This window comes from Haliotis cracherodii, unplaced genomic scaffold (genome assembly GCF_022045235.1).
Source record: "Haliotis cracherodii isolate W230 unplaced genomic scaffold, xgHalCrac1.p SCAF_8, whole genome shotgun sequence".
Classification (NCBI taxonomy): Eukaryota; Metazoa; Mollusca; class Gastropoda; order Lepetellida; family Haliotidae; genus Haliotis; species Haliotis cracherodii.
In genome coordinates, this window is record NW_027266341.1 from 46791924 (window position 1) to 46816386 (window position 24463).

Here is a 24463-nt window from a genome sequence, read left to right on the forward strand (position 1 = left end):
GACAGCTTTAATACAGGGTGATAAGGCGTGTCTGTACCAGGAAATGTATTTACCGAACTGACCAAGCTATTGGGTTTTCAATTTTTTCCCTTCAAGTCTACGGTATGATACATAAAACAGAAAAGGTATAGGGGTAAGTGTTCAAAATAAAACCATGACGTAAAAGGATATTAGACAGCTTTAATACAGGGTGATAAGGCGTGTCTGTACCAGGAAATGTATTTACCGAACTGACCAAGCTATTGGGTTTTCAATTTTTTCCCTTCAAGTCTACGGTATGATACATAACACAGAAAAGGTATAGGGGTAAGTCTCAAAATAAAACCATGACGTAAAAGGATATTAGACAGCTTTAATACAGGGTGATAAGGCGTGTCTGTACCAGGAAATGTATTTACCGAACTGACCAAGCTATTGGGTTTTCAATTTTTTCCCTTCAAGTCTACGGTATGATACATAACACAGAAAAGGTATAGGGGTAAGTCTCAAAATAAAACCATGACGTAAAAGGATATTAGACAGCTTTGATACAGGGTGATAAGGCGTGTCTGTACCAGGAAATGTATTTACCGAACTGACCAAGCTATTGGGTTTTCAATTTTTTCCCTTCAAGTCTACGGTATGATACATAAAACAGAAAAGGTATAGGGGTAAGTCTCAAAATAAAACCATGACGTAAAAGGATATTAGACAGCTTAATACAGGGTGATAAGGCGTGTCTGTACCAGGAAATGTATTTACCGAACTGACCAAGCTATTGGGTTTTCAATTTTTTCCCTTCAAGTCTACGGTATGATACATAACACAGAAAAGGTATAGGGGTAAGTCTCAAAATAAAACCATGACGTAAAAGGATATTAGACGGCTTTGATACAGGGTGATAAGGCGTGTCTGTACCAGGAAATGTATTTACCGAACTGACCAAGCTATTGGGTTTTCAATTTTTTCCCTTCAAGTCTACGGTATGATACATAACACAGAAAAGGTATAGGGGTAAGTCTCAAAATAAAACCATGACGTAAAAGGATATTAGACAGCTTTGATACAGGGTGATAAGGCGTGTCTGTACCAGGAAATGTATTTACCGAACTGACCAAGCTATTGGGTTTTCAATTTTTTCCCTTCAAGTCTACGGTATGATACATAACACAGAAAAGGTATAGGGGTAAGTCTCAAAATAAAACCATGACGTAAAAGGATATTAGACAGCTTTGATACAGGGTGATAAGGCGTGTCTGTACCAGGAAATGTATTTACCGAACTGACCAAGCTATTGGGTTTTCAATTTTTTCCCTTCAAGTCTACGGTATGATACATAACACAGAAAAGGTATAGGGGTAAGTCTCAAAATAAAACCATGACGTAAAAGGATATTAGACAGCTTTGATACAGGGTGATAAGGCGTGTCTGTACCAGGAAATGTATTTACCAAACTGACCAAGCTATTGGGTTTTCAATTTTTTCCCTTCAAGTCTACGGTATGATACATAACACAGAAATGGTATAGGGGTAAGTCTCAAAATAAAACCATGACGTAAAAGGATATTAGACAGCTTTGATACAGGGTGATAAGGCGTGTCGTGTACAAGCTAGAGAAGGTGCCCTCGTCTTTTGGTAAAATTCGGGAGGAAATTAAAGACACGATTAATGTTTCCCGAACTGCACTAACTACTGCTCTCCACGAGATGGGATTTCGATACACAGGGAAAATTATTCCATCCTGTCTATGAGGTCACATTATCTCCGCACCATTCATAACTATCGCAGGCTTCCAGACCATTTACCCACAGGAACTCGATGATAGCGTGTATAGCATAATATATTCGTATAGAAAAAAATCACATCCCTCTATATACATATAGACAAGGAGTGACACCGCCATCTTGGTTCTTATTCAAGATTTCACACTCTGTTCGAATCACAGCTCGACATCGCATGAAATATAAATGTCACTTATTTCTACCTATCGCTCCCTGCTAAACAATCCATGGGCTACATAAACGTGTTCATCTGTGGTCACATTACCTCGTATTTATTTTTTAAAAAGCCATCGGATATCAACTCTATGCTTCGCCGACGACATAAACGATTAGATTGTGTAATGGTATACCAATTGAGGAAGTTCAAACAGATGAAAACATTACTTTGCAAAGAAACTGTAATAATGAATATGTTGCTTTTTCAAGCTCTTGCAGAAAAATATTGTCTTTCACATCACATAAGTCAACACCAGCTTGTCCAAATTGCAAAAGACCAACTCCAAATTATTATGGTACTAACATTACGATTATTACAGCCCTGGCAAGGAGAAATGAGACTGTAACAATTCCAGACTCCATTGAGGTAGATTTGCTTACAGTATCACCAGATTCACAACCATATAAAGGCAAGGACACTCTCAACCCTGATCAAATAGTGTTATTGCTGAGGAACAAGGCACCATATCTTAGTGAGAGTCAAGTTAAGCTCATTCATTCACAGCTTCCACACTCTAATGTTTCTGAGAATCATGCGAGGAAATGGGACAATAACATTATTCAGTTATCTCTGTCTGTGTGGTGTAGGAGCCCAAGAGCTTATGAGCAGCTGCTTTCATGTGGTAGTCCGATTCTCCCTTCGGAAAGAACACTGTTGCGGTATAAAAATACGGTGGAGCAGAGGGCTGGAATAAACCAAGACATGATGAAATGGATGTATACGAAAGGCCAGCATGAGAAGGTACTATCTGTGGGATATTTTGGAGGGGTGATTTTGGATGAAATGGCCATTAGGAAGACATCCAGATTCCCCACCGAAAGGGAAAGTCTACACATGTTGGATTCACAGACCTTGGAGCTGGAGTGGATCATGTTCAGAAGAGTCAATCCAAGTCCATGGTTGATCATGTCCTTCAGGTGATGTTTCATGGTCTCACGGGCTTTCGATTTCTTGTAGCCCACTATCCCACCAACCATGGCACACCCGACTTTTGGCATTTGGCCATTTGGAGATAACATGGAAGGTATTTACCAAGGCATACAACGGGGACAGATTTCATGGCCTATCTATTCACCATAAGCTGACTCACCAACATCTGCATCCAAATCAAGCTGAAAAGATGCGGAATCACCTGGCTGAGGAGGTCTTGGACAGCGAAATGTTGCATCTGATGCAGAGGTATCAAACTTTCCTTGGTGTCAAGGGGAACAGATGCAGAGGCCCAATCACGCTACTGGAGGACACCAGTGTCTTACTGAGAATATTCAGGGACAGGAGGCCAATCCATGATCAAGTTGACAGTATGCTTCACGAAATGGACAAAATGGTTTATGGATTGGGAGGGCAATATGCCTGCAAAGAATCTCATGTCAAAGGATAGCAGAGAGGACATCCAATTATTGATATGTGGATTCCAGAAATTAGCTGAGGTTGTCAATGACAGGATCAAGCACATGGTAACCCCAATGTACATCAACAGTGACAACAGGCTCAAACCTGAATTACGCTATGCCACAAATAGTATCACACTCTGTCAAAACGTCATATCCAAGAAGGCAATTGCCGCAAGGCACATGATACATGATAAGTATCACAGGTGGTGCTTTACCTCTGAAAACACTGAAAATGGAGTTGAATTACTGAAGTAAGTAAGTAATCATTACATGTAAATAGTTCCATCACAGAATACATAACGGTTTCAAACAATATCTAGTTCACTGTTAGTTTGAAAGTGATTTACAACGCATATGGGACAGGTCCAATGAGCATCTTCGACAGTAATTTTGACCCACAGGTCATCTGATATTTCATAACGTGTTTTGTGCCACCATCTCTCACATGTACTGCACCCAATCCATGGTTCATCGTCTTCCTCGTACCACATTTTTGCTCAATTTGTAAATAATTCTTCATCAACTTCCAACAGTTCTTTTTTACCTTTTTTTCCCCTTTCCTTTCCCTGTCCCCTTTCCTTTCCCTTTCATCACACGTGCCAACTGACTGAACTTTAGGATGGAGTGTAATTCTAGCAGTGGTTTCATCGGTTGCAGGTTCTCTCTATGATGACACTTGACTTGAACTTAGGTAATAACTCTGGGTGAGGCATAATGCCAGTCAACAGCACTACGTCTGATATTTTCTCAATCAGAACATCTATCTTGTTTGACAAGTTGAGTTTCACACCGTAGCACTTTCCCAGTGTCGCAAGATCATTCATGGTGAAATCAGTCAATGCACCTGTATCAATCATCACTGATACCTTCAGTTTCAAATGAAATGCGTGCTTGTGTCCAGACTGATCTTCTCTTAGATTCTTCAGTGTCAGTGTCAGTGCCGACTTAGCCATATTTTGTTGTTTTCTGAGGACATGTTTCCTGTGTTCCATTGTTTTTTGCTTTCCCCTATATCCTCCATAAATTTTGTCTGTATTCAGCATCAGTGACGTGAAGATAAGATGTCACAATAGAGGAACAAGAATAACGTACTGCTGTACTTCCACAAATAGAATCGTCCAACACTGTGCTGACTTTGTTTGAATCAATATAATCGCATACAATTGATGAAGTTACATTTGTGAAAAGGCCTACCCATGTCAAAAACACGGAAGTGTCATTCACAATTGTTTCATGGACATATTGCAACACGTTTGCTCCATATAACTTTGCTGTACAGCGATAGTCTTTTGCTTTCAAGTTCAAGGAAAACTTTGAATGTTGTGTCTGAAAATGTTAGTCAATCCACAAGACAAGTTCTGATTCCTATTGGTGTCAATGAAGCTCTCCTTGTATGTGGTGGACTCCATTATTTCTGCTTGTGTGGCAGTTACATATTTTGACTATTTCTTGTATTTTACCTTTTAAGTATAATTCATGTACATAATTAAATGCAGTTGAAGTCATTTTATTTTATTGCTCAGCCTACTTTAAACACTAAACCATCAGTCACAGCACTCTTACTAAGCATGCTTACTGCATGGTTTGTTTGTGAATGTCACACCCTGTGAACTAACACAATAGCCCCAGCCCTCTCCCTACTCAAGCCTTTTGTATATATGGCCAGCTTGGGTACTCAGCCATGCTGATATGCTGGACACCTAAGGACTGTGGTCACTCCACATATACCTCTCCACGGATAGAGATATATATAGGTTATCACGCGAGTGTGTTTGGGGATGGTAAATATCCTGCATTGGGAATAAACATTGTATTTAGCGAGATTTGGCGAGCTAAATACATAGTGTGTATTCCTAATACAGGATATTTACCATCCCCAAACACACAAGCGTGATAACCTCTTTATCATATAATGTCATTCTTTAATTCTGTGCTTCAAAATCGCTTTCGCTCCCTTACAAACAATACCGAAACATTGCAAGTTTTACTGGAATGCGCGCATTTATATTTATTACGTCTGAGGGTAAGTGATGTGTCAGTCGGACAGTGACAGTAGCCAATATAGTTCCAACTGAAATCTCTTTCTTATACAGTGGCGAAGCAACATATACGCAATGGGTGTTTTTAATAGCCTTTCGCGGCAATCCATCGGTCTGTCTGCTGGAGTAACTGCCCTTTGTCAAAGGGAGGCTACTCTAATCCTAGTCTATGAGACGTCACAGCCACGGTCAGACGTTGTTGACAGTCGGTCTGTCCTGTCATAACGTTAAGAAGTGTAGTCAGATGTACACACAGCGACAAAACGAAACAAGGTAACAATTTAAACATATTTCGGCCAAATCCAACTATTTTAATTTGTGGAGAGGACTTCAAGCACAGATATGGCTACTGATCCCACTTGGCTAGGCCTCGTGGCCTCGCAAAATTGTGTCGAAATTTATATCTTCAAAGTTGCCAAAACTTATAAAATGCCTTAGCTACGTCACAGTTAGACACTGATTTTCAGTATATTAGACTGTTCTTTTGATAATGAAAGCAATTATCTCTGTAGTTTATCCAGATTCCCGATGGTTAACTCTGACTCGATCGCCAAATGACGAGGGCGACGCCATGTTTGTTTATAAACAGTGAAAGTAGTCCCTACTTGACCTTTGATATTTGCATCTCTATCCGCATATGACCCCAACGGATATCGTTTTTATCCGTTGGCTTTATCCTGCCTAGAAACCTATCCATTATATGATAAATATATATATTCACGTTTATTTCCACAAGGATCGTTTTTGGGGAACCTTCGATCAAATTCCAAGGTATTTTATTAGTGAATTGAGGATTTTATTCATTGAATTGTATATGCAATATTGTAGATATTGTTTGTGTTTGGATATATGTGTGTTTAGACACGAATATACGGAATGTAGATTCGTAATTATTATTGAGTTTAACAACCAAATAAGTATCCTACAATCATTAAAATACCTATATGCATTAAACTAAAAAGTAAGATTAGTAGTTTTAGAAATAATAGAGGTTACTTGTGATATAAGAGGTAAGGCTAAGCAAGCATGCATGGTATGAATGAATGTAGGTAAGCATAAATGAATGAATGAAAGTAAGCATATATGAATGAATGAAAGTAAGCATAAATGAATGAATGAAGGTAAACATAAATGAATGAAGAATGCATGAGGCATTTTATAATATTACTCTTTCATGTTCAGCTACATGTATATATGATAGAAAGTATTGGCACGTCTGCATGTACTGTATATATTATTATTTCCTCTGCAGACGAGCTTTGCACTACTGTGCAGAAAATTAGCGCGGCATCGTCCCCAGGTGTGATATCAACCCAGGCCCACACACCTGGTAGGTTTACATGTCGTTTACATGTTGTCGTTTACATCTCATTAACTAGTGTATGCATTTGATCATATATCAAGACAGAATACGTTTCTAATTAACATGTACATAAATATATTCTACCCAGTGCACTTACAACAATACTATGTACTGTATCTCATCATACTAGTATGCATATGAATTGTATGTATATATCTGTATTTATGATATGTGTATATTGTTTATATGTGCTATATTGTATACCTGATTGTTTCAGGGTGTTTTTTCTTTAAAATCACATTCGCATTTCTGCAAATAAATATTGGCCATTGACGAACACCGTAGTGTCTGTGGTCTGTGGGCATCGGACCCAGTCCTGCTACACTTGTGTTACAGTTGCATGGTCAAGGAGGAGTGCCTTGCCTTTGGCAGTTTTTGTCAAGCACAGTTCCAGCTGATTGTAGATCCTGAGCAATCAATTTCTGTTGATGATATTTTATGTTGGCAACTAACCTACCCTAAATATACCTCACTTTTTCATAAGCGGACGCAGGAATTTGGGTTTCTTGAAGTGTTACGGGTCTGCCTGTACACGTAGAGTCCTTGTGTCCCTCTACAAGAAGTTTCCTGGCCTTCGAAAGGAAACTGCCTGTTAGTAACAAATTCACAGGTTTAGGGAGAAAAGGGTGGCACATGATGACCTGTACTCAGTGCATAAACATACTGATGAATAACGCATGTAAAACTTGCCCCGATCTACTGTACTGGAATAAAGTGTAGAGTCTTGTTTCATTTTTTCAATGTTTGCAAGCAACTCATTCACAAATTTGGAAGTCTTGTTGATATTCTGCTTGCAGCTGTTAATATCGTTATTAAATCGATCAGCATGTCATCCACATCTGTGGTCTTGTACCTTGCATCTCCTGGCAAATCTGGACTCGCAATCTGTTTGTTAAAAAAAACAAGGATGTGTTTTATATTCCCCACAACAGGTTGGGCAAGTTCTGTAGAAGCAATATTTGACCCCTCTTCTTGTTCCCTTAAAGCTTTCATGTCAAAACTATCACTGTACACAATCTTTGCTTATGTATTAATATTACTTTATTATGTACTTCAAACACTTCAAAAACTCATCAGGTGAGCTTAAAATGCTATGTGACAACAAATCTTTTTATTGAGGTTGCACATCCTAAATGTGAAAGAAATGTGAAATTAAATGTGAAAAAAGTTAAATTTCCAAAGTACACCACGAGTTAATTCTGATTCTGTTATATTTGGGATAACACTTTCTTAGGAACGTACAGATTCTCGTACTTTTTTGGGTTGAGTACCGTCCGGGATTCGAAACCACACTTGCCAGAGTGAGGCACCTAATCGCCAGCACACAAAGTCAGCGATCTGACCCACTCAGCCACCGAGGCTTCCACAAAATGAAACTGGTAGTGTAGATCACGTACGGCTCCCATGACCGAAAGCTATGAATACACAATGCCATTTAGAAAGTGGTCAAATGTAACAAATGTTATATTTGGGATAACATTTTCTTAGTAAAATACAGATTCTCGTTCTTTTTGGGGTTGAGTCCCGTCGGGGATTCGAACCCACACTTGCCAGAGTGAGGCACCTTATCGCCAGCACACAAGTGACTATCATCAAAAGAAGAATAGATGACATCCATGATACTCTAGACACCAACCTCTCTACTGACAGCATCACCAGACTTTTAGAATCCTGCATCAGCTCTACCTACTTCACTTGGCAAGACGAGATTTATCAGCAAACCCATGGTCTCCCCATGGGTTCCCCATTATCCCCCATCATCACAGAAATCTACATCACAGACCTAGAAGAAAAAGCCCTCCAGACATCACCCGTCACCCTTATCTGCTGGTTCCGGAAAGTAGATGGCTCCTTTGTCATAGCCCTCCTCAATCATCTGAACGCCCAACACCCAAGAATGCAGTTCACCATGGAATCCGAGTCTAAAAACAAGTTACCTTTCCTTGACGTCCGAATCCAGAAAGATCACCAAAACAAAACAAGCTCCAGACCAGTTTCTACCAAACCTACACATACTGACCAATACCTACGTCATAGCTCTAACCACCCACCACAAGTCAAGAGAGGCATCATCTCCATCCTAGCCAGACGAGCCAAAAACATCTCCTCCACGCCCCAACTCCTAGAAGCCGAACTCAACCATCTCCGCACTGTCTTCACCAGTTACAACAATTACCCTGTCAAGTTAGCCAACCAAACCATCAATAGCACCCTCAACACCAGTGATAAACCTCCCCGCCAACAAACAACCTCTTTCGTCATCAGCCTGCCCTACATAGGAACTACCAGCCATAAGATCCGCAGACTACTTAAACATGAAGCAAATATAGATGTTGTGAGAGAGGCCAGACAATTCAGTACCTCCTCAATGCCACAGGTAAACTACCAAGCACACGCAAACAAGATCCAGCTGGTTTTGTGTACCACATAGTGTGTGAATGCGGCGACTCATATGTAGGTGAAACTTCAAGACCTCTCAACCAACGCTTAAAAGAACATCATGCCTCTGTCCTAAAAAAAGGACTTTAAATCTGCTATCTCTAACCACACCCAAATCCACCCCAGCAACAATATTAAGTGGGACAACGTCAAGATCTTAACAACAAACCAGAAAGACTTCAATCTCAGACAATTTAGAGAAGCCATTTGCATCAAAAGAATTCAGCCAGCCATAAACAGAGATCAAGGATACTACATCCCTCCAGCTTACCATGATCTCTTCAGTTTTCCAAAACAACACTGAAGTATTATCTCCCCTCTGGCTTCCCATACATTCTTTCTTAGTAATCCTTGTGTTTATCCCATACCCATCAATTACTGTACATCAACCCCATCTATTGTATAAACTTGTCTTATCATAACTACCTAATCCATCAGAATAAATCAACCTTATCTGTTATATAAACATCTATCTATTGTTATGTATATATATCATGCTCATACCTAGTTCTACTATAATCTACCAAATCAAAATCACATAAATAAACAAACATCCACTATACCCAGCTCCCTTAGTTCTCCTCCCCAACCCCATCGGCATCTATTCCAAATCTCAAAATTCCCAAATTCTATATAAGCAACCCCTAAAGCCCCCTCTTGGGTTGCACACACCACTTTCGCCCCTTTCGGAAACACATTAAATGGCCTGGCCATTAGGTAAGTAAGTAAGTAGTTTGTACATCATTTGCTTGATAACGGTGTTAGAATCTACACCGAAACGTCGCCCAATTGTAATAAAGAAGTTGCTCATCCATAACAATTTTGTCTAAGTTATATTTCTATTTAATCTACTTTGTTAACATCTACATAATAAACTTAGGTAGTTTATAATCAAAGTAATAAAAAACACGAACAATAAATAAATATTAGTATAAGCATACTCTTATTTCCTTGGAATGATTTAAAAATGAATTCAGACTGTAAATTGATAATTACATCTGGATCTCATTCTGTGTGAAAGTTACTTAATCTGCTGTTAATTAACAATTAATATATATCTACCTAGCTGAGACAAATATTAAAACTTACCTGTTCAAGCGTATTTCTGCTGATCATGCTTATTTCATCGACAAAAAGTACATCACATTTCCTTTTTGCATCACATGTGTGCTTATGTTCGTCACGTTTTAATCGTCTCAAAAGCTCGACACTTGAATACCTCCCATCACGCAAGCCTGCCCAGTTGTGAAGTGGCATGCCATGTTGATACCTGCGTGCAGTAATACCTGTACTATGCACTGTATTACCTTTTGCTGATAGTACGTTGGAAACATGTTTTATTAGGGCCATGCTTCGTGCGTCTATAAATAGTTCAACCAATGAGAAACGTTTGCTGCATTCAGCCCGTGTAGTGACGTAACCTCCGTCCGCATTTTTCTTGTTTGCGTCGTCGGCGTTACGAGGTAATGTGACCACAGATGAAAACGCTTGTGTAGCCCATGGATTGTTTAGCAAGGAACGATAGGAAGAAATAAGTGACATTTATATTTCATGCGATATCGAACTGTGATTCGCAATCCTGTGGCGCCATTATGTTTGAACAACTCGACGATCCCGCTGGTTACCCAGCGTCGTCTTTATGTGGGTTTTATTGAAACAAACTCAATCCTAAGAGTGTCAGATTGAGGTCGCATCCAAAGGACAGTTCCGCTGATGATGACCCGGTGTAGTTCACTCATACATCCATCGGTAAAACACGCTGACGAGGTTCAGGACAGTTTTAGTGCAACTCAAACACTGTATTCGTGAAACTGGTGCAATAATCCTCTCACGAAAAACCTTTGCAAGCTTTCAAATAATGAGTGTAATTCACTTAACGTCTATCAGAGGATTTCTAAAAAGGATAAAATTTCCTTGAGTGGTGCGATATCCAAGTGTATGATTTCTGCAGATTGCGATACAGTGTCGCTTCCCGTACCCGCGCGTGTCAATGAGAAGAACAGGCTGACGTCATTGGACGCAATAAACACCACAGTAAAGCAACTCCCGACCGACTTGGATTGGATATTTTAGGAGAAAATCCCGATGTCCCAGCCGAAAGTTTAGAGATCGAAGCTGGTAATTATATAAAGTAACAGGTGGTTTGAGTCAATGTACATTAGTCTGTGGATTTGTAATAGCCGCTGCATGTGCAGATATTGTGTGAGTCGTGTGGATAATTGCTTAGTTTAAGCCTTAAAGCTTTAGCGTTGTTTGATTATTGCCAAGTTGTTTGATTATCGCCAAGTGTTAATGAATCCTTAAACTTCAGATGGTTTATCTGTGTCAATGTGCCTCAATGCAGTCTTTGTATGTACTTTCCAACGTCATCATGTTTGTGTATTTAGGCTTGCTATTAAAAGCTTTTGACAATTACGACAGGCTCCTCTGCTGGTGAGGCGTAAGATGGTAATTTACGGTAGTTTCTCAGTCGTTTGACAACTGGATTAACGACCGTGCTCTTACCGGAACTACGGCATACCCACGCTCTTCGGTCGTGATTTTATAGGATATTCGATCGGTACAGTGTAAGTAACCGCGGGCACTTGGACCGTTACCGTTGTTTACCAAGCAATCACAAAAGGACGTTCTTCGTTCAGCAGCTTCTATTCACTTCTTGTGTTTCTGGGGGCACGGGTGGCCCAGTCGTCTAACGCACCGCGATTCGCTGTGCAGAGTTGCGTCCCTTCGGCACGCCAGAAACCTATGATTGTGGGTTCGAATCCCGATTCGCCCCGATTATGTTTCTAGGTTTGTCAGCACCATACCCGTGCTCGTGGGTTTCACCGAAGTGGTAAAGGTCTGAGACCTGCATCACTTCGGGCTTTCCTCCCACATTAAGCTGACACGCCGCGATATAACTGGAATACTGTTAAAAGCGGTGTTCAACCCAACTCACTCACTCACTCACTCATTCATGCAAACAGCTCGAGTCAGTCTCGGTCTAAATTCTGGTGCCTGATCATGAGGTCAGTTTCTGGTTCTAAAGATGGTGACAAAAGACGAGAATAGCACGCACCAGACTGCCTAACTTGAGGTCCGCTCTTCGTGAAAAGAAACGTGATCCTTCGTCAAACCTACCTACATAATGACTTACCATTGGTCTGCAGTCTTTCCCGCTTGAAATAAACTATCTCACTTCCATAGTCGCTGTTGACTTCGATTCTTTATTTGGCTTTCTGTTTGGTGAATTCCGAGATTTCCAGGAATTCAGAGTTCACTTGCAAGAACCATCTTTGTCCGATAAATCGGCTAGTAGTGACTTTTTTCTGACAATTCTGATGCTGTTTCAAAATCTGAGTTCTTTTATCTCCTCATTAAATGTGATACTCCATGTGGCTCCAGGTTTACTTATGTACTCACCTCACCTGTGCCCCGACCATTTCCCTAAGAACACTGTATTTCTACTTTAATTATATTATGAAATCTTGGAATAGTTTGTAATCCATTCCCTCTGAAATACATGGATTATTAAAACAACTTTTTGCTTATTAATCAAGTAAAAAATGCCTATAATAAGAGCCCCTCCGCATGCTGCTCCTAAATTGGGGAGGAATTTTCATATTTGCTATCTGTAAACTGGCTCTTGTATTTTCAGTGTGTCGTATAGACCCAAAACATGTTCAATGTAAGGTGGTGATGATAGGTTTGTTCTACGTTTGATTGTCACGATTTCTTTGAACAACGTCTTTCAAATGCTGTGAATTGAAGTCACATATAACGCATTTCAGTTACTTTCCATCATCCACTCTACTTCCTCTCCCTTCACCTGAGCGTCATCGCAGATCTGCAGCAGTAATCCATGCTTCGGCCAACTTTACAACAGCTGCCTCATTAACCAATAAATGAGTCTGAGAGCCCCAGAACAAGTCGGCTTTTTCAAGATTTTCTGTGATCTAAAGGTGTGCTAGCTATTCCGTTAGGCGCACTTGGATCCCATGGTTGAAATGTAGATAAAATCAGCACAAACATTTGGTAAAAGAGTTTGTCACTTGTCATGGACGTGCTTAGAATTTCATTTGAAGTTGTATTTCCCACTCACTTTAGCTACATATATACTGATGAAATTGATCATGCCAGACGTCCAAATTAGCAAGTGTCAGAACAAATATAAACACAGCAAATACACATTTCAAGCCAGTATTAATAGTTTTCTGCTACTTGACTGTTTGACATTGTGAGTGGGCCAACGATGGTTGTTACTCCTCCATTCCTAAAGTGTTTCCTACTGTAACCTTCAGTGACAAGATAGTATCGCATATAAGAAACTATGTGTTTTGTTAAATTGCAGTTATAGATTGTGTAGTTATAGTGTATATAGGCTTTGTCATGCAACGTTCATAACGACTGACCATGGACTTTCATGTAGGAATCGTGTTAGGTGGTAGTCTATCATGTGCTCGTGGTTGAGTTAATTAATAGCGATCGGAGCTTTAATTTGAACAAACACATTAAGAAATATAATGCACAGATTAAACTGTGAGACGGTTTGAAAACACAACAAAATCGCATGTAAAAGGCGCTGACAGGGAATATTTGTTTTACTACAGATTGGTTGCAATTCCCATATCAAAACATGTACACATGCAATGTTACTCGCTGTTGCCAACGACAACATAATGCTGAGTATCGAACAAAGCTAGAGTAAGTGCATGTAGTGTTGATCGTATGTAGTGTCAGCGTATTTGTAAAACTGCTGACACCTGGTGAAAAGGATAGTAAATTCAATCCACGGTAAAAACAAGGCTGAACGAGGCCCGATGGATGCGTCATCGTTTTCATGTAGAAACACAGGCGGATTCAGGTGTAAAGCATTAACTGTCCAATTGTACACTCGTGTAGAGGTTCTGGGCTTGATGTAGAGGTTGGGTTTGGTCAACTGTAGGTAGAAACAGCATCGCAGTTGCTAAAAAATATGACAAACACTGGAGAGAAAGATGATTCGTCCGTTTGGTCGTTTGCTTCAGAATCATCTGCACATGGTGTGAAGAATATTTTGTCTGCAAAAAGAAGCATAATTATAAGGTAAGGTATAACAGTAAACATGATAAAGAGTACTGTCCTGGGGACATATCCTGATTAAACAATAACTTTCAGGGGAAGTCAGGTGGAATGGAATTTAATGTCGCATTCAAGGTTATTGCTCTTATATAGCGACGTGTGTGTTTGTGCCTGTGCGTGTATGTGAGAGTGTCAGTGTGTGTGTGTGTGCGTTTATATGTGTGTGTGTTTGAGTGTCAGTGTGTGTGTGTAGCTGATAGTACTAGATCGGGCTAATGTAGGTTTTATACTTCTATCCTATTAATATACCATGCCACAGTTTCACATCGATACTCCTCTCAGACAAAAGTATATTGACTCTGAACCGACCTGTCCTTGCTTAAACTTCTTCATGTCGAGCGTCAGGCACGGCAATAACAAGTGCCATATTTTAACGTTCATTTTGTATGACGCGGCAAGGTGTTCGAATCACCGACTCACCTCACTCCGGGCAGACATGTTTAGGTTATATATCAATTACATACATGTGGGTTATACAGGTTAGAAATAAGTTATATTCATACTATATACGTAAAGTTCAGTTATTTAGTGTTCAGTCACACGAGTGTAGGTTATGTATCACAGGCACAGTATCCTTCAGATCAAATATTCTTACCTGTCCCTACAATAAGCATTAGACGTATTGCCAAAGAATCACAATCGGGGTAATATGCTATGAAAGAGTGTATTAGGGATTAGAACAACTTGTTTCTCCCCTGTAAAAAACTGCGTTTTTCAGGTGGAAAATTAACTTGCCTTTGCATGTGTTTGTTACGGGTACCACCGGTGGAGCAGGATATAGTTACCTTTTCGCGAACACCTGATACCATCACAATGTGAAACTGATTCATAAACACATGTTCATGATATATTCGAAATCGTACAATCGAATTATTTCTTATGAATATGGAAAGGGTTTTGTCGTGTTTATTCAACGGTTAAGTACACACACATCAAGATCATGCTCGAATATATCATTAACTTGTTAACAAAAGGATACGCATTAAGGTAGAGGTACCTTGAAGCATACCCTTGTCAAATGCCCGGCTCCGTGGTCTCGTGGTAGAACGTCCGCCCGGAGAGCGGAAGGTCTGGGGTTCGATTCCCGGCCGCGTCATACCAAAAGACGTCAAAAGATGGTACTTGTTTTTACCCGGTCATGCGATTAGCATTAAGGGGCTAAAACAAGGTCTGGTCGGCTCGGAGTCAGTACAGTGTGTCAGATCAGGATATTTATGTTTAATTGCTGCATGGTATCTCAGTGGGCTAGCACTATAAATCGGCATCAGTCCAGACTAGTACAAGCAGCCACACACACACACACGTGCATGCATGTCGCTTTATAAGTGCAATGATCTTGGAGGCAACGTTAAACCCCATTTCACCTCACCTCAACACACTTGTCAAAGAAATAATACGTAACATATCAACCCATTTATAATATCGATGACTGCTCGAAATGTGAATTTAATACACGGTTACTGGAGCGATGAAATTAAAGTACGTTCATGACATTGCTGTTTCTGACGTCGTATCTAGTGTCGCCCCTTACCCATCTTCTTATATTGCTGACGCACTAAGGCTACCAGTTGCTCTTTCAGACTACTCTGGTTTCTCGGAGTCGCTGCCGCGGCGGTGTTCCTGGGGATGACGTTGTACAATGTTGCGGATACGTACTACAAGTATCCATTTAATACAGTTACAAGAACAGAACCACGGCGGGAGATGACTTTCCCAGCAGTAACGTTCTGCAACCTCAACCCATTTGACAAAAGCAGGTATCCCTATCGGGAAGAGCTTGGACATATCTTGACTAAAGCTAGCTTGCTGTCATTTTTGGCACCACATTTCAACTCTACAGATTACCCCTATGAAATAGTTTACAACACAAGTATCAGAACATTGATGGATGATTTGTCCCAGCCATTAAATACCTTTCTGGCTCTGTGCATGTGGGAAAACAAGTGGCAAGACTGCTCAGAACTTTTGACCCTTATTGACACCCGAATTGGACGGTGTTACATGTTCAATGGCAATGCATCATCACGGCGTTTTATTAACAAATCTGGAACACGGAGTGGTTTGAGGGTTATCTTTAATGTAAACCAAGAAAATGGAGCCGTCACATCCGACATGTCTGCAGGCTTAAAGGTACACAATTTCTTTCGACCATCCTTAAATGTTTTGTCATACTTCAAAGGAATATCATAAGCGTTGCATGTGTTTGCTGATAGTGGCTTCGAATCCGAGATGCAGACTGAAAAAGACACTCGATTGTTCAGCACCGCATCCGTTTGTTATGGGATTCATGAAGCTTGAAGTGCGCCACATTGGCGTTTCTCCCTTCAAACTACTTCAAACTTAGATATTTAAAGAATGTCACAGAAAACTGAAGATTTAAATTTGCTTTTAACATGTATTCAATACATTATCGAGAAAAAGGAAAGAATATAACAGTTTACTACATTCGATGTGGTATTTCTTCAACTAGTTTAAGCACTGGACACATTAAAGTGACCTTGTACGTTTGTACATCAGATACATCTCCACGAACCTCATGAATATCCAGATATGTTGGGAGATGGTTTTGTTGTGTCCCCTGGGCAGAGTGCAAATATCGGCGTTACGAAGACAGAGGTATGTTAATGAGATTACTAACATATGTCGTTTACTAACTTGTATGTATAATAGTTCAATTATTTCTGTTCGAAATGGTGTGTGTGTCATTGTTTACACTTCACCGACGTGTCGAATCTCAAGACAGCTTAAATAATGTTTTAAATAATGTTGTTCTCGCGCGCAATATATACATTGCGTCACCAATAATGTAATTACTAAGATAAAAAATATCCACCCGTTCTGGCGATTTTCTGTCCGCCATGTTTGGTTGTCTAGTGGAGACCGCCAATGTGCAGTCAGTGCCTGGGTCAGTGTAGCGACAGCGCAGTATACCCGGGGAACCAGGCTTTCCTGACCCTAGTCATCGGATCCAAAACCATATATTAACAAGATTACATTTTTTTACAGTAGAATCAAAGGCAATTTTAACAGCTCTCCAACATATAAACATAATGATCATCTTTTCTGATTCCCTTTTAAGTGAAATCACAAAACTATATAATGATCTTGCTACTGACCAGTGCGACATCGTTTCTTGTTGGTTGCCAAGCCATGTTGGAATCATCGGTTAGACAATGTCTGCTGCTGTTAAAGCAGATCCTCCATTCTTCTTCCCTTGTGATGTCTTGCTTATCTGTCATGAGTTTTCCATCACAATAGATACATATTTCAAATCATCATTCGAATTGACTTGATTTGTGTGGTAAATCATGATCAATATGATCTGTATAAAATAACTCACGTTTTATGTTGCAAGTATAAATAAGCAACTAAGATTGTTAGTGGCTGTATCATTGATGGGGTTAAGTTGTGAAAACAAAGTAGTGTACAATTATTATCCCCGGTGAAGGTACGTAAGTTCCACATAATTCCCAGTAAATATAGGAATACCACATTCTTATTCGTAGAATATATGTTCTTTTGATGTTTGGCTACGTTTGTCAGTAATCCCAATACCTGATCATGAAGGGATGGTGTAAATCTTACTTGGGTCCATGCAGGTAGCAAAGGTACTGTAAGTCCCCACGGTCCCCAGTGTGGTGATCTACCTTCAGCTGCTGTCGCTCTATATCCCGTTTGTATCTTTTATGGTTACATACTACTTTTGATTTTTTATCTGTGATAAGTCTAGTTCTTTTACTGCCTTTTGTTGACATGTTTAATATGGTAACCAATGTATTTATTATGTATAAGTTTTGGTAGTCACGATATGGCTGAATTTGTCTTTTGTTGATTATCAAGCCTTGTCGAAATCCATGGTAACACAATGGCTGATAATGCAGCTAAACACTTCTATTTCCATACAGAGATTATAAACCTGTGATTCTATATAATATCAGAAAAAGAAGTAGATATTTACAAATTACATCAAATTAAGCTGACAATCGGTAACACCTTATCTGGTTGCAATTGCCAGTCCAGATTTGTAGAGGTCATTTGAATTCGTATTCTCCCTAATACTAGATATAGACACAAGTATTGATTGAGGATCCCCGATTCCCAATAATGTTTAACCTCATAACCACAAATGCTAAATATTTCAGCGCAACATCAAAAATGGATCTTTTTAATAATGTTCCGTCTCAATTGAAAAATGTTGAACATTTTGCTATTTATCTTCATCTGCGTTTATGATGTATTGTTATATTAATATGAATAATAAGATTTTTTATGGATCGCTACTAGTTTAATATGTAACTGTCCAGATATGTTACCGTCCTTTGTTGTTTTGAATATTCCAAATTGATGATTATGAATGTGTATTTAGTTGTAGTCACGGTTAGGCTGAAATACTGCAGATTGGATTTTCACCCACTCACTCGACTCTCTTGAAAAATAATTAAAGTATATTACTATTAGATGTCATGTACATGTAGGTGTAGGATTGTTGATCTTCAATGTGTTACCACGGAATTGAAAATAAGAGACAGCTCATTCCACCTCGAGCAATTCAAGAATGTTCGGGTCGTGGGTTTAATTTCCCAATTCGGCTTGTATATAATGCCTCGTTCGTCAGCACCATACCCTTACTGAAGCGGTTCAAGTGTGAAAAGTGTCACGTTATGCTGAAACACGAAGATTTGATTAAATGAATGTCATAGCATACCAATTCAGCTTCATTGACAATGATTCAGTGTCCATGGCTGTCCTTCGGGTTGTCACGAAATGTCATCTACTTATGACGGCAACCATATTGATCGTGGATCTTGTTAACATTATCAGATATGACTTGTCCATTGTGGAACTGAAAATATTTTTACTCGGCTGCATGTTTATCACAGTTGGCGTTGACAAGTCATATTCAATTTTAATGTTTCGCGCCATGCAAATACTTACTAACGAGTACATCCGCAACAACATCTTTACATCAGTACTATGGCTTACCGTGGAAGTAGCCCATTGTTGTGGTAATACTTCTGGTTTGAATTAAGTAAATAGAGAATCTCACCCGAGTATCTATTTGCAACACAACACATCACAATAGTAACACAAGTAACCTATCGTAGCAAACCGCCGATGCTTGAAGAATGTTGATTTATTTGATATCTGTATTGTAAATTGTTTTCAGTATCCAATACCATTATCAATCAATGAATCATCTTGAAATTGGTTCAAATGAAATGATTTAAAATGAAATTACGTACGTTACATTTGAACGTTTAAGTTTACGCTGATATTATTGACCAATGGATGATTAAGAAAAGCATGCCTCCTTCCAATATTGTTTGATAACATCAATATATCTCGAGATATAGGATTTTAACTGCATTACTTACACATAACCATATGGTTTGCATTATCAATGTTTGGATGCAATCCCTTACCTTTCCCTTCTAGTGAGTGAGTGAGTGAATATGGTTTTACGCCGCTTTTAGCAATATTCAAGAAATATCACGGCGGGGACACCAGAAATGAGCTTCACACATTGTACCCATGTCGGGAATCGAACCCGGGTCATCGGCGTGACGAGTGAACGCTTTAACCACTAGGCTACCCGACCGCCCCTTCCTTTCCCTTCTAGCATAAGCAACATGAAATATTCTGAAATAAAACCCCGCAGAGTCTCCTAGTACTAATATGTACTCTCATGACTTCAGTATAGATTTCTGCCTGCCCCTTACAAAGCTTTTGGTGATCACGAATGTTGTGTGGATACGACGAAGCCGGACTTCGAAAATAAGTTGCGATATTCTACAATATACAGTTACTCAGCTTGTCTTAAAGAGTGTACATTCCAAGGTGTCTACAATATATGCCGCTGCAAATACATATCTGATGGAGGTAAGTTTGCGTCATATCACAGTTGCACAGTAATAGATTTAACAAATAAAGTTGCTGTATGTAAAGTTGCAAGCGAGTTTCCATATTTCATTTCAACAACGATTCCAGCAACGATGAATCTTAGTAAATTTCACATATAAAGTATTTTTAAGCCCTCTATGTTTCTGGCATATTAATATTGTATGTTTGATATTCATGACCTTTCAGGTTTACTGCGTTTTATACTTGGACGCTACGTCAGTCATATTGCTGCTATTAATGCAATCCCTTGAGACACCATGTGTTTAATCACATGTTTACTTTGAAGGTGCAATTATATCAGATAACTATAATATATAAACATTACTTATGTGACATATTAACATTGTCAAAATGATATTCCATTTAAGTAAGTTCTGGTTTTCTTCAAACAGATTACATGGATCTACGATACTGCACTGTCTCTGAATCAAGCAAATGCTATTTGCCAAATCTATGTAAGTTCAAATAGTATTTTATAGTAGTAATCAATATATAATCAAGTTTTATGTGTTTATTGTTTAACGCCGCACTCAGCAATATTCCAACCATACGACGGCGGGCTGTAAATAATCGAGTCTGGATCAGACAGTCCAGTGATTGACAACATGAACATCGATCCACGCAATTGAGATACGATGACATGCATTAAACAAAGTCGGCGAGCCTGACCATCCGATCCCGTTAGTCGTCTCTGACGACAACCATGATCACTTTTCACGACAAGTATGGGTTGCTGAAAACCTATTCTACCCCGGATCTTCACGGATCACCCGTATGTTTTATGTTATGTCAAATTATCACAATGATGGAATATGATCCTTTACGTTATTTTCACTTGCTTTACGTCGAGCTATATTCCAGAAGCTCAAGCCTTTGGTGTCTACATTTCACAAGTTAATTATGAGGTACAATCGATCATATCCTTTCTACAAAGATTTTGAACAGTGTTATACAACTTATACAAAGTTGTTTGATCAGGGTTTCAACATCTAAGGCCAGAACGTTCAAAATAATTTGGCATCGTACACTGGTCTCTGATTTTCGTAGATATTTCCTATGATTATAGATGTGGTTTTGTAATCGTTGTTTACTTATTTTCTATATTGTTGTTGTAGTAGACATATACGACAAAATAAGCTCGGACAACACATGCAGTTGTCCTCGACCATGTTCCTTTGTCCGCTACGACCCACTGATTTCAACCTCTACATTCCCCTCACTGGCCGTAAGAAAGGTCATGGATAAGACCGGGTTTCTTCCAAATGTGGTATCACCAAGGTACACTTAAGTATACAGCTACCCGTAAAGAGTATTTGATCAAGTTACTAAGTAAATATTCTATTCCTCTTAGTAGAGCAAGCTGTCTCTTTTAAGCAAGGTAATGGTAAGAAATAATGAATGAACAAGTTAAACGTTTATATAAACGCAATATAGCAGCCATATATATATATATATATATATATATATTTATATATAGATTGCCAATTAAGTCACGGAAGAAATGTCTATATTTTTAGTTCTGACTACGGTGAATTTCGAATCTACTTCGAGAAGCTAATGCTACAGGAAACTCGACACGAGCCACAGATTACATTGTCGTCAATTATGGGTAAGTCTAGCCATCAAAATGTTACCTGAAGTGTTTGTGCAGAAATATTCGTTATATCGATGTTTAAAATCCAGATATGTATACGTTTCCGTTTATGTTTGGTTATCGGTAGTTCTGTAGGCCCTTTTTCCCCAAAAACACAACGGAAACTAAATTGTATTGTTCTAAAAAATGTCAAAAGGTACATCTTTTAATGATGAAATTGTTTGGTTGTTGTCTATACAGCATACTGATTTAAATATCTTAACATTGATTTTAAAGCAACAGTTGGTGGACAGATGGGATTCTTTCTTGGAGCAAGCGTTCTGACACTGGCAGAGATCACTGAGTTGGTGATGTTCGTAATATTGAAGATATTTACAAACATATATTTGAAGGTATCAGGTACTGGACAAGGTGAAAACAGCCGTAACGTTGTCCACGTAAGCCCTTGAAGTGACCATGTAGGACACCCCGATCCATTTTGGCTACCTGAACACAACTTAGCCATGCATATTCTAAAGAGAGTAGAATGGTCATATTGCATTTCGTTCCCTTGCAATATTTAAAGTGCTAAATAATGCACATGTATGTTCACTCATTTTCAATTTCTTTTTTTTCGATATTATAAATAAGTCAGCCTCTATCGATTGATGTACAATATATTTAGAACTGGTAATTCATCATCAATGTGATCATCTTCATTAACGTTGATTAGAACGATGCTTTTGAATTTGGGACTTTGTATCGAGACTAGATAATATTTTTTTAGGTTTAGATGCAAAACGAGAAATCATTTTATTTAAAACTGTGAGCCTGAATATTTTGTGACATGCAGCTTCTTTTGTAAAAAGATTTCAGGCACAATGGTTTTCTTTTCGATACAATCTTACCACAAACCCCACCCCCACACCCAACCCAAAGTGTATGTCCCGTACGTGCAGACGATGTTAGCCATCTCACTTTTGTAAAATGTTATTCCTTTTCCTCACTGTCGAAATGTTCCATATGTCCCATATGTGCAGACTTACAATGTTAGCCATCTCACTTTGGTACAATGTTATTCACTTACCGCCCTGTCGAAATTTTGATGTATGTCCATTGTTCATTGCCATTAGCTATAAATGGTGTATGCACCAGAAGTACTCCTATGAATATGTTTGAATGAGTACAATACATAGAATTGAATTAATCACCTTACCATATGATCTTCATTAAATATTTTCAGTTTTTCTTATACATGTATGTTACGTTTGTGGTAACAAATTTTCAGGCAATCTGACTTTTAAGTCAAGTCAGGAACAACTGGTTTCGTTGCACTGATGGTTATTGTTGTTTCGACGTAAAATCACATCCTGTCTCTATTTTCTAACGAACCAATTTTGTTTACAATGTATCCTTGGCACATTGCAATTACACAAAATTGATTACCTTTAAATCGTTTTCTTTATTCCTTGCACCACAGGATAATATGACATGCCAATGTCCTCGTAAGCTTCTGGGGGAATGTGCAGTGCTCACGTTATCACTTTTCTGAGGATCACAGCAAAATTTAAGGCGACGCTTGGCCTTGTGCAGAACCACCCATAGTGCCGGTGGCATCGGAAATTTCAGTAACATCGGACACGTTGTTAAAACGACCTTCAAATGGAACTGTTCAAATCGTTCCTGAGTGTATTTCAGGGATTATCATGTTTGTTAAAACGAAATACGTTTGCAAAGTGAGGTTAAACACAATCCCGTGAGGATTCCGGGTTAGAATTGGTCTTCAGCAACTCATGCTTGTCGTAAGAGGCGCCTAACGTGATCGGGTGGTCAGACTCGCTGACTTGGTTGACCATGTCATCGTATCCAAAATGCGTAGATCGATTATCATGATGTCAATCACTGGATTTATTTACAGACGGTCGTCATGTAGCTGGAATATTGCTGCGTGTGGCGTTAAATAACATACAAACAAACAACAAACAAACATAATTATATTTACAAAGTATTTTTCCACTAAGCGGCGCTCTACGGGGCTGTGTGGCGCTCTTACAAATCGCCATTGATCGTCATATAGAGCGCTACGATCTCCAAAAGCGTTAAAAGATCGCTATCTGATCTCTAACTGATCTCCATGATCGTCAGGGTCGCTGCCTTTCGACTTCCCTGCACATAGATCTGAAGCGCTCCGCCAAGAATGCCGTCAGATCGCTACTCGATCACCATCGGAGCGCCACTTGATCGCCAACCACGTAATCAAAGCGCTACTTGATCGCCAAGGTCAGAGCGCTATCGTATCGCTTTTAGAGCGCCGCCGATCGCCAGGAAAGACTTGAACCTACCCCTCTGCTACCAAGCGTAGAACTGATGAGCGCCTCAGAACACTACGTGGTTTTTTATAGGATCGAACCCAAAATTCGGCGATCCGGTCGCAATAGGATCCCAAGAGTGCTAACTGAGAGCTAATGGATCTCCATAGGTCACCTAGATCGTCGCTATCGGTTCGGTGTAGAGCGCATTAGATCGTAAAGATTGCCATCGGAGCGCAAATAGAGCGTCAGTGGGTCGCATCCTGATCGTCTTGGATCGCTAAAGGAGCGGGAACTGATCGTGCAAGATCGCCACATTTTGGGTTGTTTCGTTACAATCATGGATCAAGCGACTTCAAGTCGCTATC

At 39.4% G+C, this 24463-nt stretch overlaps 1 protein-coding gene across 1 annotated transcript; it reads left to right on the forward strand.

Annotated features, from left to right (window-relative positions):
* Window positions 1-8508: 8508 nt before the first annotated feature.
* On the forward strand, window positions 8509-9204 carry LOC139451013 (uncharacterized). Its single transcript, XM_071232831.1, has one exon. It carries the CDS (start codon window positions 8509-8511, stop codon window positions 9202-9204), a length of 696 nt encoding a protein of 231 aa, XP_071088932.1.
* Window positions 9205-24463: the final 15259 nt, after the last annotated feature.

What these genes read in the sequence shown, in the direction of transcription:
- LOC139451013 (XM_071232831.1), top strand. Translation starts at nt 8,509, where the DNA reads ATGGGTTCCCCATTATCCCCCATCATCACAGAAATCTACATCACAGAC.